The 14,251-nt window shown below is 40.6% G+C and overlaps 2 protein-coding genes across 3 annotated transcripts in view; both read right to left on the bottom strand.

Moving 5' to 3' along the window:
- LOC116688876 (gamma-crystallin M3-like) overlaps positions 1–14,251 on the bottom strand; it is a 16,906-nt gene that overhangs the window by 903 nt on the left and 1,752 nt on the right. Inside the window, exons 2-3 of the mRNA XM_032515027.1 lie at positions 14,040–14,251; positions 13,617–13,883 (exon numbers count right to left, since the gene is read on the bottom strand). The exon at positions 14,040–14,251 is cut by the window's right edge and continues 31 nt beyond it. Coding sequence (XP_032370918.1) covers positions 13,617–13,883; positions 14,040–14,251 — 479 coding nt within the window. The remainder of the gene's footprint in view (positions 1–13,616; positions 13,884–14,039) is intronic.
- LOC116688869 (gamma-crystallin M3-like) overlaps positions 4,784–14,251 on the bottom strand; it is a 20,903-nt gene continuing 11,435 nt past the window's right edge. Inside the window, exons 1-3 of one of the 2 annotated variants that reach the window (XM_032515015.1) lie at positions 5,563–5,710; positions 5,229–5,471; positions 4,849–5,121 (exon numbers count right to left, since the gene is read on the bottom strand). In XM_032515015.1, the coding sequence (XP_032370906.1) occupies positions 4,849–5,121; positions 5,229–5,471; positions 5,563–5,577 (531 nt within the window). In that variant the 5' untranslated portion in view covers positions 5,578–5,710. Of the gene's footprint in view, positions 5,122–5,228; positions 5,472–5,562; positions 5,711–14,251 lie in introns of those variants that run through there. The other variant, XM_032515014.1, reaches the window with a different exon arrangement.

The following is a 14,251-nucleotide window of genomic DNA, read 5'->3' as shown; positions in this document are numbered from 1 at the left end:
TATGGAAGCCAACAGAAAGCAGAGGTGAATGTATATTTTTTACAGGTTCTAGGTTTCATGTAATCTTTTGAAAGGCCATTTCTCTCATTACAGAAATCATTCCTAACACAAAGAGAACAAAAGGACCCAGAAGCCTACAAGAAATTAGCAATTAAAAATAACAGGCAGCTCAGATTAAAGCAGGATATGCTTTACAGTACAAGTAAGTTTTTAAAAAAGGGTAAAAATAAGACTTTGACTCACTTATTTCACTGTTTACTATCAAGGACCTATTTTCATACAAGTTTAGAAAATCTAACTTCCAAAAATATGAATAAAAGATATTGAAGAATATTATTTTTTTTGGTCATGTACTTTGAATAAAACATATTGAGCCAGATAATCTAAAAATGACCAACTAGAGAAAATTATCACTGTGATATTAGGGTAACAGCATATTTAAGCAATTGTTTGTTTTGGAAAATCTGATTTAAGTCAAATTATTACTTTAAGATGTTGACTATGTGTTGTTAGTATGGTAATTTTTGCTTTTGGATTGATGTATCTGAGAATTACAACTAAAATCATATACAAACTGACTGTCATCTATAGGCAGTGTGTATGGGGCGCCGTTTGTAAAGCAGCTCGTGCTGAAAATAACAGCAAACATTTGTCACATTTACTTTAATATGTTTAAATACTGGTATGAATTTTGAGGGTCACTTTCTTGCACATTTACAACAATATTTGTCAACTTTTGGAATATTTTAAATAGTTAATCCAATATTAAATGTTCACCCTAAATGTTAAATGTAAATCTATATGCTAATCTAAATCTAATGTTAAATCTAATCTAAATGTTAAATCTAAATCTAAATCTAAATGCTTAAATCTAAATTTAAATCTAAATCTAATGTTAAATCAAATCAAATCTAAATGTTAATCTAAATTAAAACTAAATCTAATTTAAATCTAAATCTAAATCTAAATGTTAAATCTAAATATAAATCTAAATAAAATGTTAAATCTAAATCTATGTTAATCTAAATCTAAATCTAAATGTTATCTAAATGTAAATCTAATCTAAAGTTAAATCTAATCTAAGTAATCTAAATCTAATCTAAATGTTAATCTAAATGTTTCGGGTGAACTAATATTTAGCTATGCAAATTAATGTCGGTAACCGGAAGTACCAAATAAAGCTCGAGGAGGTCAGTGTATGTTTATAGTGTCAATAACGAATAAATCCTCTCATCGGGAGATATGGACCTTGAACTTGGATACCGTGAAAATAACTACCTAAAATATAAACACAGTTGGGGAAAACTGTATTTGAAGAGTACTTTGAGTTTTTAGTGTCACTTTTATGAATGGTGTGGGATTATAGCCACTATAGCCAGCCACGGGGGGGCTCACTTTGACTGGTCTGTCACGTTCGCGTGTGCATTAGTCAGCAAGCCTATCCCCGCCCCCCCCGACAAGGCACTGACAAAGCACTGGCTAATGTCCAACGATCAGCGTTAGCCCGAAACATCGGCAAGAGCCTTCCCGGTGGCTGAACAAACTTATTCAACAGCGACAGCGACAGCCCAGGCCACCGCAGCCACCTCGTTAAGCATGTTTTCCAATCACGAGCTACATTGTCTGTTGTCAAGTAGCAAATCTCTAACTGCTAGCTACCTTAGCTAGTTTAGTTGTTGCCTTGAACACTTGCTAGCTCCGTGTATGGAAAATGCTTACCGAGGTGGCCTGCGGTGGCCCTGAGGCTGTCGCTGTCGCTGTTGAATAAGTTTGTTCAGCCACCGGACGCTCTGCCGATGTTCTCGGCTAACGCTGATTCGTTGGACATTACGCAAGTGACCATGGCCAATACGTCTGCCTTGGCGGGCGGGGATAGGCCTCTTGCTGACTTAATGCCGAACTGACAGACCAGTCAAGTGAGCCCCCCGTGGCTGGCTATAGTGGCTATAATTCCCACACCATCATAAGTGACACTAAAACTCAAATACTCTTCAAATACAGTTTTCCCCAACTGTGTTTATTATTTTAGGTAGTTATTTTCACGGTTATCCCAGTTCAAGAGTCCATATCTCCCGATGAGAGGATTTCTATTCGTTATTTGACACTATAAACACACTGACCTCGCGAGCTTTTATTTTGGTACTTCCGGTTACCGACATTAATTTGCATATAGCTAAATATTTAGTTTCACCCGAACATTTAGTTTAACATTTAGATTTAATATTTAGATTTAACATTTAGTTAGATTTTAGATTTAACATTTAATTTAGATTTAATATTTAGATTTAACATTTAGATTTAGATTTAGATTTACATTTAGATTTAGATTTAACATTTAGATTTAGATTTACATTTGATTTAGATTTAGCAATTAGATTGAACATTTAACATTTAGGTGTCATTTAATATTTGGATTTAACTATTTAAAAATTTCAAGTTGACAAATATTGTTTGTAAATTGCAAAAAGTGACCCTCAAAATTTCATACCAGTTATTTAAACATTATTTAAAGCGAATGTGCAAATGTTGCTGTTATTTTCAGCACGAGCCGCTTTACAAACGGCGCCCCATAAGTGTGGTCCAGGAAGACAAACACCCGGCTATTGGGTGGTCCAAAGAGCAAACTGCCATGCAAATTAAGAAACAAATTGGGATTGGGAATAGGATTATGAGCAGCCTGATGCATACTGTATACTGGATTTAACAATGTAATGAAAATACAAAAAACATTACAGTCGCTAATACGAGAATCAAAGAGGCAGACAACATGGTGGTGGGTTTTGCTGTAAATATGAGATAAACGTCGCTGTGAATACCTATTTAAAATATTTTTTAAATCAAAAGGGTTCATACATTGGAGCATGAAGGTGCTCAGTAAATTTCATAGCAACCACCCAAAAGGCTGCATAATCGTAGCCTGGCTCCGCACTCCTACGTACTTCGCTCAATTTTAATTTCCATTCAGTACTACATCTGGGTTAGCGGTATATTCTTGGGTTTTCTCCAGCCAAATCATTGGCAGTCCAATCAGCGAACAGAAGGGGCGTTGAGGCCGTGTGGTAGAGTTGTATTTCCGTAACGGCAGCGGAGAAAGATGCAAGCAAAGCCATTCGGTCCATTGTAGCAACGCTGCCAAAAATCCGGAAGTCAAAGCCTGAGCTAGAACAATCTTTGCTGAGTTTTGTTGGTGGCCATGATGTTATGGCCTTTGGATTTAGCTAAGGCTAACGCTAGCGATGTTAATGCTAAATATAAGCCTTTTCGGTCTCCCCCGTTGTTGCACATGTGCATGACATATGTCCCGACCAAACGTTAGCGATTGGTTATGGCAGATCCATAGTGGCTCTGGGCAGATCCAATTGTAAAACTATGCAGAGTCTGGTAGGACCAGGCCAGCATAATCGTGCTCCGTACGTTTGTTGTTTACAATTACATTTTGATATTTTGGGTGGACTGATGGTGGTGCCAGAGAAAAAGTCTGCAAAGGCCAGGGTCAACAAAAGCATTTGGATTCATACACTGGACAATATAAATAAAGTGTTGGTGAAGTGCAGTTTTGAACCGACAATGGCACTACAGTAAAGGTCGAGAGGTCATCAAAATTCATCCCCCATCTCTCTCCCGCCTTTCCTGTCTATCCACTGTCACTATGAATAAAGGGAAAAAAGCCCCCCAAAAATAATCTTAAAAAAGAGAGTTCATCAAAAAAAATCAAACTAAATTCTTTGGGTATCATGAACATACTGAATACAGTTTACATTCCTACTTTCCTCAGTTTAATCATCCTCAGAACAGTAAGAGCTAAAAGCATGGATCTGCATACTCTGCAAGTGATATGATATGCCAGTGTTTTGTATTGTGAGCCTTAACATGACTTATGTTATAATAATTTTTAATTTTTTTTTTAAATTCCAGAACAGGTTGTTATAACCCTGGTTATCTTTACAATATTATACCTTATCTATGTCAAGTGTGTTGGGTCTTCCTAATGCCAATAAAACATCAAGCAGCAGCAAGGTGCTGCTCACTGCAATAATTAGATTTTTGTGTTGTGTTTCAAGCGGGAAGAAATTCTTAGTAAACATAGGTCTATATGTCACCGGAATCCCAGGACTCTGTTACTGATTGGCTGTGGGTATTCTCTGTCATTGATGTTGTTTAACTATCCTCAACTTTTAGTTTGGCTGCACTTTGCTGCAGTTTCAACCATCCCCGGCACAGAGCGTCCGCCACAGCTTTATGTAGACATTGCATGGCAGCTTGCTGCATGACCAAGCAGTGGCCTTGTGTTTACGGCATAGAAAATCCAAATTAACTGAAAAATGTGTTGTGCACTTGCAAATCTGTAATGGTGTAACTCCACCCCATGGCACTTAAACACAATTGATCCCATTAAAACACATCTTTTATCTTCATCATACTTCATATAAATAATGTGGAACTCAAAAGTAGGGATGACTTTAAAGCCCCAAAAAATTCCCAAAGGATGGTTACTATTGTTATCCTTGTTTATTTGTAATTTACAAAGCATTAGTAACCAGTAAATGTAAAACCTGTCATTCTGGATATGTGCTGTGTGGACCAAGTACTGTATCACAACACCATCTGTTATGTTTCACATAATTAAAGGATTTTTTCTGATGCAAAAAGATATAAAAACATGTTAAGTATGTCATGTGTGTCATGTGCTCTAAAAATCACTGGAATGCCCAAGCACATAATACAGCAATTGCTGCCCAATCATGTCCTAAATTCATTATAAATGAAGGGTAACAGGTAGAAATATTTAGTCAAAAAAGTTTTATTATTTTGGCTTATTTAGACATATTTACGGTTTAAAAACTGTTTTTACATGTCCATGATACGCTTCATGCTCATGAACCTCATGCCACTCATGCCCAAGTCCCTGAAGCTCCTGTACTCTCCGGGCCTCATGTACATCTGCCTGCCTCTGTAGTGGGGCTGCTCGTACATCAGCCAGTGGCCGTCCATCACGTGGCAGGACTGGCAGTCGGACATACGGTAACGGTCCTGGATGTTGTCACAGTCGTCCATCAGCTCGTGACTCTGACCACCGAAGTTCTCCCTCTCGTAGATCTTCATCCTGAACTGACCTCTGTGCTGTTTTTTGGAAAAAGATAAAACCAATTAATTTCTTCATATTAAGTTTAGTGCTGGTTGTCACCTCTAGTAGAACAATAGTATCACAGATGCCGTGTTATACCTACCATGGGGATCATACGGCAAGACCTGATGCAGTCCCTCATTCCCATCATGCTCATGTAGTCAGCGTACTCGCCCCTCTTCATGAAGTACTGGTTTCCCATGTAGTTGGGGCGGTCGTAGACCATGAAGCAGCCACTCTCCACCTTGCAGGAGTGGCACCTGCTCAGGTAGGAGGACGTGTCAGAGCAGTCGCTCATGCACTCATAGGAACGACCCTGGAAGTTCCTCTCCTCGTAGAAGATGATCTGAAAAAAGACAAAATAGAAGCAATAGGGATTAAAGCTGAATTATGATATAATTGATAATCAATGTAATTAGTAAGGGGAATGTGCTTACCTTGCCCATGGTCATGATTGTGGTGTTAGTAGTTCAGAGAACTATGTTGTTGGCACAGTGATGTTGGTCCTGTTTTAACTGTTACTTTTATACCTGACCAAACCCACAGGATCTGTGGCTCCCATTGTGTAAATCCCTGACCAAGCAACATGGTATAGAGGCCTATACAGTGCTCAGGGGCATTTATCACATTTCCATGTGACTGGACCCCCCAGAAGACTGTAGAATGGATTTTTCCATAGGGAATGCAATCAATACAATGAGCAAATGTTTTAGTTACAATACTGAATAACAAACAATAGTAGCTCTTACACACTGTATGGCCCTCTGATTGATAAGTGGACAATTTACAGACATGAGTTTCCTTTTGTGTGACCACAATAGTTGGACATGCCAGTCTATAATGCACTTTTTTATGCAGTTGTTTGTAGAGCCATGTCTGTATAGTAAACATACAAAATAACTGACAACGTAAACCCAGGATCTTACCAAACTTTTTTTTGTTAGCAGAAAAGGTTTTATAAATATATATATTTAGACACTATCAACCACAAAGAAAACATCCGAAAGCTGGGATGGAGGGACACAAAACAACACATGCTGGAAAAGACACACAAACACATACATAAAAAGACACACACACACAGACACAGGTAGACACAAGACAAAGGACCAATCACATGCGCAGGTTGAGGTCTGGGCTGTAGCACAAGGCTACAGCCCAGACCTCAAGGAGTCGGTGATGTTGCACCAAGTGTCCAGGGTCTTTCCTGGTGCTCCATGAATGTGCGCCGCAGAGGGTTCCCTATACACTACATCTAAAAAAGAGAGGGTTTGTGCACGGATAGAAAGGTCCGGAGTGAGTGATATTCTGGAATGCTGGACCATACATCATGCCAGTCGAGATTGATACTCAGGCCTGGTCAATTGCGTACCCAGATCCTCTCAAAAGGGCAGAGCGGCCAGATATCACTAAGATCTGATAAAGCCTAGACACCATACCCCAGTTTTAAGGCTGCACAGTAAATGACTTTCGGATAGGATGAATGGGCAGAGGCCTCTGCCAGGGGACACCGTATGCATTTAGTGCTGATCTTAATTGAAGGTAAAAGAAGAAAGAGGAACGTGGTCAGTCAGGAAAAGGTACCAAGCCAACCTCAATAGAAATGTCTTTTAGATGTTTGCAGAAAAGTTATGGTACAAGTTCAATTTAAGTGTTTATTAATGGATACTATTCATCAACAATTGTAACTTGAAGACATGTTTTGTATTATTGAGATTGTTTTATTGTCATCCATTATCTGTTCATTATCTGGGGACTACAGGTGAAAAATAGCCATCTGCTGGAAACTGGCACAACACATATTCTCTTGTTGCATAAGATTAATGTTTTATTGTGCGTTGTCCCTGTCTTAAAATAAATAAATTACATGTGCTCACAGGAGGAGTTAATAAATACAGTTGTTTACACAACTGTGTTTTAAACCATATAAAGCAGAGAGTTAGCCTCATCATGAAGGTAGGTGGATTACTAGGTAGTCTACTTTACTAAGATATTTTGGGAAGGGGGCACACTCTTGGTCTGAAAGTGTATTACACTGTAAATGGATTTTACATAGATTTGGTTTTGGTCTAAATTACATCAACTTAAATCTAAATTCTAGTGGCAATGTCAAAGATACAAAATACTGTGGTGAGATTCTGAAGCACAAGACATCAAATTCCACATGAGGTCTAGGGTTTAAATAATTAAGTGTGAAAACAAAAATATAGTGTTGTGGATGGGGAATTTTTTTTAGTTCTCTTTGTCCCTGCTGTTTTCTTTTTTCCTCACTCTCCCTCTACTGCTGAAGCCAGCTGACAACGCACACCTGAGTCACATCCACAATCACCTACTCCCGCCGCTCACACCTGCCTTCCGTCTTCAATCAGCAACAGTATATCAACCCCGGCTCTTCAACCAATCATTGCTTGATCGTTGCTCCAGTCACACTGTTATCACCTCCCCTCCTGTTTCCCTTCTCTGGTCAGCTGGCTTTGCCTCTCAGTGCTTCAGCCTGTCTCTGTCTCCGCTCTCCGCTCCAGCGTCTTCTCCTCGGTTCCACGCTCCTGGCTGTCCAACGCTCCCCCGAGTATCTGCACTCTCCAGAGACTATAGCGTAACATATAGCTTCAATGATGAGCTTAAACAAGCTGATAACAAGCTGAGAGTCTATAGCCATTTCTCATATGAAGTATGGACAATGTATTACATTCCCTTTTACACATGAACCACATAACAGATTTTCTCTGTAGAAAAAGCTGCTTCTCTCCCTTTTCACTAGTCTATGTTCCCAAAATTAACAATTTTTGTGTTTGCTTAATCTTTACTTTTAGTGTAATGTTTTAGTTTTTTTTTTAATTATTATTATTTGACATAGGCCGGTTTGGTTTATAAGTTCATAGTATTTTGCTATGGTTCTGCCTGTGATGTGGGGGGTGGATCAGCTGCTGAGCAGCTCAATTAAGGAGAGTGTATCCAGGTTTGCCTGATTAGGTCATGAGGGGTTAGGCACACCTAAGGTGTAGAACAATAGGTAAGATAGTTGCAGTGAATCAGATAATATATAATGCCTTGGCATGAGGAGGGTGGATGGACATTTGGTGGCAGTTGTGGGATTTTTTTTTCTGTCTCTGAAGCTGGAGAACGTGAAGAAGCCAAGTTGCCCCAACACCAAGAGTGTGAAGAAGACCATGCAGAGTGACCAGGGAAGAGCCTTACAGTATGACCCCCGGGTGCTTCTAAGTGACCCAGGGGACCCTGGGTGGAGACGATGGTGGTCACTGGGGTCCGGACCAAGGAGGCTTCAATCAGCTGTACGCCTATATTCAGAGGCAGGTGAAAGCACAGGAGAGAGAGGCCTCCAAGCAGGAAAAGCAATGGAGAAGTGTGCAGGTACAGCTGAACCAGCTGCGGGGTGAGATGGAGGCAGAGAGGCAGCGAGCTGTCAGAGAGAGTTCAGAGCCTAATGGCTTAGACAAAAGGAGTGGATCATTGGGGCTTCCAGCTGCTGATTCATTGTCCTCTACAGTCCACAATCCAGCTCCCAGAGGGGCCAGCAACCTGGAGCAGAGTGGTCATTTTCAGATTGGAAGCCAGAGATGACACTGAACAATATCTAACAAAATTTGAGCGGTTAGTCACAGCCTACAGATGCAGAAAAGAAATGTATCGTCAATGGTTTCAGGAGCCAGACATCCTTCGCAGAGAGACTCTTCAAGAGCTTCATCATCTACTGAAACATCTGTACAAGAAATGGGTAAAGCCTGCTTGGAACAAGAAGTTCTGATCCTCCGCACCGTCTCCTGAAGTAGGAGTGTGTGTGTGTGTGTGTGAAAGATCATGACCCTGGGAATGCCCAGAAAGCTGCTCAACTGCTGAAAGCGTTCCTGTCTGCGCAGAGGGAAATCTCTAGTCAAAAATGACTAGCAAAATCAGCTAGTCCATAAACAACTTTGTGTTAGCTAGCAAAAAACACCAGGTTTACCCTACTACAAAAACCCAACTCTAAGTTTAGCCTTGACCTCTTAACCCATCCTTAACTAATCTTGATTAATCTATTGCACAGTAGAATGGCACCAGTGAGACAGGAAGAAAGATGCATGAAGACAGCAAAAAGGACCGCACAGGGGAAAGAACAAACTGCAAGCAAAAAACTACAACAAGTGCAATGAGAAGAGGATGAAGGGAGCCAATGAAGAGTAAAGGGAGATAGTGGAGGCAGGGGCCACACCAAAGATAAGGCTCTTGGCTAGCGCCTGGAACGTGCCAAAATCAACTCTACAGACACAAGTGTAGGGAGTTGTAGAGGGCCATAAACAAATTGCTGGGGACAAGTCCCTCATTCCCCAAAAAGATGAGGCCCGGCTAGCAGAGCTAATCAAGGATCTGAGCAAGAGAGGGTTTCTTGTGAGAAACCCAGAGATACAAATTCTTGCCGCCCATTTTGCAGAAGCCAATGGAATAAAAGTCCTTGCCCCTAAAAAAGGCAGGTCACTACTGGTTCCAAGGATTTTCTGAAGAACATCACCCATGTGAGCGTATCAAACAATGGATGGATCACCTCTGAGTTGTTTTTGGAGTGGGGAAAGCAGTTTTCAGCCCACATGTCCAAAGAAGACACCTGTCTACATCCAGCCAGACTTCCTTCACTCATGAGAAATAAAACCGTGCATGTCGGGGGTTTTCTTCCACATGCAACACACATTCTCCAGCCAGCTGACGGGGAATTCTTTAAAATCTTAACACCACTGGAACCCGCCAGGTCGGGTCTACACCAAAGAGAATGGTGGAAGGAAGCTGCAGAAACCCCTCGTCTTCCCCCTGCTCTGAAAAGCCTGGAAGGTTGCAGCAACACCACAGAGTGCGCAGGCAGGTTTCAGGGTCAGTGGAATCTACCCACTAGACTCCAATCGCATAAACCAAGCTATGTTTTCTTCTAGTTTGATAATAGAACTTAATGAACCAATCGAGGCCCCTGAGACCCATCAACGTCCTCACCCATGCCTTTCAAGTCGCCAAGCTAAATGCTTAAGAGGGAAAGTTGCTGTTGAGAATGTTACATTCCATTTTGTTAGAACTGTGAAGAAAGCCTCTCTCATCTGTTTTATTTGTATCGTAAATTGTAACATTGTTTTCCTAATCTGTGTTAACCAACCTTGAGACAAATAATCTTTCCATCCTTACTCTGTTTCCTATCTTACCACATGTCATCCAAGTGAATGGATCGAGTGTTGGAGCGGACACTGTCAGGGTTCCTCAACACAGCTTCTCGGATGAGAAGAACACACCTTCCCCCTCCCATCCTCACCATTTTATACAGAAGCACTATAGAGAGCATACTGACCAGCTGCATCTCGGTCTGGTTTGGGGACTGCAAAGCCTCAGCCTAAAGATCTGTTTGGAGAGTGGTGTGGACAGCGGAAAAGATCATCGGTAGTCACTGCCTTCCAGGACCTTGCACACAAATGCTGTCTGAACCGGGCCCAAAACATCACAAACTGTCTTCTGTGCTGCCCTCTGGCAAGAGGTTTTGCAGCATCCGATGAAGAACAACCAGATGCTACAGCTTCTTCCCACGAGCCATCAGACTTCTGAACTCAAAAGAACTCCTTAACCATTACACCTCACTTAATCCCCTGCAGTAAGCCTCATGTGAACTGGGGGCTGTTGCACAAAAGTACAATAAAGAAATCCAGGACAACTGAAAAAGCATAGCTTGACTTAATGTGATCCACTCATTGCGACCTAATCAGTTGCACGTTTGCCGAGCCAGGATCAAAAGATGAAGCTATGTCAAGCCAGATGTAGATAGCTAGCATAAGTTCACGTTCACGGCTTTCTTAAATAGACCACGGTATCAATCACGGATTTACTGATGCCAAAATGGAGAAGACGCAGCCTACTTTTCATCTGCTGAGAAGCAGCTTCTAATGGAAAGTTGCGAGGAGGTGAGGCATACAATATGGATGAAGGGAAATTCCTGCTGTTATCAAATAGAGAGAAAAAACCTGGCAGACAATAGCGGACCGACTGAATGCGTAAGGATTTTAAAATTTACTTACTAGACACTCCAATTTTACCAAAGTTATAGCCCATCTAAAACACTCTGTTTTTATTGCTTTTAATGTGCTTGTTTTATGTGTTGGTTTTTTATTGCTGAATGTTTTTAGGTGCTAAATGTGCTGGTTTTAAAGTGTCTTTGAGTATCATGTAAAGCGCTATATAAATAAAATTAATTTATTGGCCGACTTTTCCTTAAAAGCGAGCAGAGGTAATTAATGTTCCTCGGGAGATTATATAATATTTCATAAAGTCAAGCTTCAATAAGCTGCGGGCTGCTTATAATTGTTTGCGCATTCTACTAAGGAAACCAAGGTGGTGTAGTGCAAGTGCATTGTTCTGTCAAGCAGAAGTTATTACATTCTCTGCTTTACTGAAGAATCTTATGTATAAATGTATCAATGTATCGGTCGCCTGAATTCTTTTTGTAACTCTGTCATTTTACATCTGATTGACCCGAGGTTCAGTGCTTTGCGATACCAGTCCCCCTTATGGGACTACTGGTATAGCTGTCTTATTTGATTGGTGTCGGTCTTGTGTATCTGTATCTTTTGTTGTTGTTGTTGTTGTTGTTTTTATGGACCGTGAGTCTAATAATAAAGGCTATCCATCTATCCATCTATCTACAGTATCTATGTTAGGTTCAAAGACTTGAGTGGGAACGTTACACATGGACACGGACTTGCCTTTTGTGACTTTGATACAGATACAGAAACTCGAAAAAGAAGTGACTTCAGTACACACTGAAGGCCTCTCTCCAGCTCCAAGCTGACACGTGACAGCACCAAAATAAAAAGATTAAGAAGCATTGTGGTGAATGTACATCACATTACATCAAGTTATTGCTCCAGTGATATTAGACTAAAATTGAGGATGTGAAAAGTAAGCTACTAATACCTAATAAAAAACAAACATTAGGCATACATATTATGACACAAACTATCCTGTAATAGAGAAAGACAAGCAAAAAACAAATGAAATCAATCATCTGAAATAATTAATGTATTGCAATTACGTCAATTAATAGGAATGTCTTTCTTTTAACTTTGTTCATGTTGGAGCTATAGTACGTATCTGTTTCCCCCATGAGAATTCAAAGTAATGACAACACCATTGCTGCATCACAATAACAAAAGCCTTCCATGATTGTACACCACTCCCACCCCTCCTCCACGCAGTTGGTTGGAGCCTCATACTATAAAAAACGTTATGCACTAAAGCTTTAACAGAAGATGTCTTGCGGTAGTTTTTTTAAATCTATTATAAAACGCGTTGTACTCACACATGGGATGGGCCAAATGTTTGACATGAACTACAGTTATGTTCAAAATAATAGCAGTCTAACCTCATAAATCATAAGTGCTATTTCTACATGGCACATAATTTACACATAACATTTAATTTACCCAACAGTCATGACATGCATGCTTCTAATTCTGTGTAATTGACTCCATAATTGAAAGGGGCATGTTCAAAATAATAGCAGTGTTGTGTTCAATTAGTGAGGTGATTGATTCTGTTAAGAAACAAGTGTCAATTATGGCCTGTATTTAAGGAAGGAAGGAAGCAAATGTCCATACTGGTTAAAATGCATTTCACACTGAAAAATAGGTCGTTTCAGACATTGCTCTGAGGAACAGCGGACTTTGATTAAAAAGTTGATTGGAGAGGGAAAACACATAAAGAAGTGCAGAAAAGTACAAGCTGCTCAGCCAAAATGATTTCAAATGGCATCCAAAGCCTGAACTATCATTTGAATGGATGGAAGAATAGCCAAAATGGCAAAGGCTCAACGAATGATCAGCACCAGGAAAATCAAAGCAGACTTAAAGTTACCTGTGAGTACTGTTACGATCAGAAGAAATTTATGTGAAGCAAAGCTATCAGCTAGAAGCCCCCTCAAAGTCCCACTGCTGGAAAAAAGACGTGGTGAATAGGTTGAAATTTGCCAAAGGACACAGTGACTGGCCAAAGGAGAAATGGCGCAACATTCTGTGGACTGATGAGAGCAAAACTTTTTTTTCTTTTTGGGTCTTGGGGCCAAAGACAGCTTGTCCGACGACACTGAATTCAAGCAACAGTACACTGGGAAGACAGTAAAGCATGGTGGTGTAAAAATCATGTTATAGGGATGTTTCTCATTCTGTGGTGTTGGTCCTATTTATCGCATACCAGGAATCATGAATCAGTTTCAAGACATCAAAATACTTAAAGAGGTCATGTTGCCTTATGGGTCCTCAATCCCACACTATTATTCTAAACACAACTGTAAATGGTGGATACTATGATGGAGGATTTACATGCCAAATTAACAATCATCTTTCAATTTGATCAAATATTTGTAATAAGTGATGCATTTCTAGAAATTTTATACTGATTTGATTAAATACAGTCACACCAGAGTTTAGAAAGTTACGTAATTTATTGAAGACAAAATGTACAATTAGCACATGTCCATGATACGCCTCATGCTCATGAACCTCATGCCACTCATGCCCATGTCCCTGAAGCTCCTGTACTCTCCGGGCCTCATGTACATCATCCTGCCTCTGTAGTGGGGCTGCTCGTACATCAGCCAGTGGCCGTCCATCACGTGGCAGGACTGGCAGTCGTTCATACGGTAACGGTCCATGATGTTGTCGCAGTCGTCCATCAGCTCGTAACTCTGACCACCGAAGTTCTCCCTCTCATAGATCTTCATCCTGAACTGGCCTCTGTGCTGTTTTTTGGAGAGAACAAAAACAAATGAATGTTTTAGCAATAGGTTTTATGAGAGTTGTCACCCATAAAATCATAGTGTGATGCATGCTTTTCCAGAGTTAAAAAGGTATCACTCAAATTTCACCTTTTTACAATGGGTGTGTTTCATACCTACCATGGGGATCATACGGCAAGACCTAATACCACCGCTCATCCCCATCATGCTCATGTAGTCAGCGTACTCGCCCCTCCTCACGAAGTACTGGTTTCCCATGTAGTTGGGACGCTCGTAGACCATGAAGCAGCCACTCTCCACCCTGCAGGACTGGCACCTGCTCAGGTAGGAGGACAGCTCAGAACAGTCGCTCATGCACTCATAGGAACGAC

This window comes from Etheostoma spectabile, chromosome 5 (assembly GCF_008692095.1).
Source record: "Etheostoma spectabile isolate EspeVRDwgs_2016 chromosome 5, UIUC_Espe_1.0, whole genome shotgun sequence".
Lineage (NCBI taxonomy): Eukaryota > Metazoa > Chordata > Actinopteri > Perciformes > Percidae > Etheostoma > Etheostoma spectabile.
This window is presented reverse-complemented; position numbering and strand designations above follow the sequence as displayed.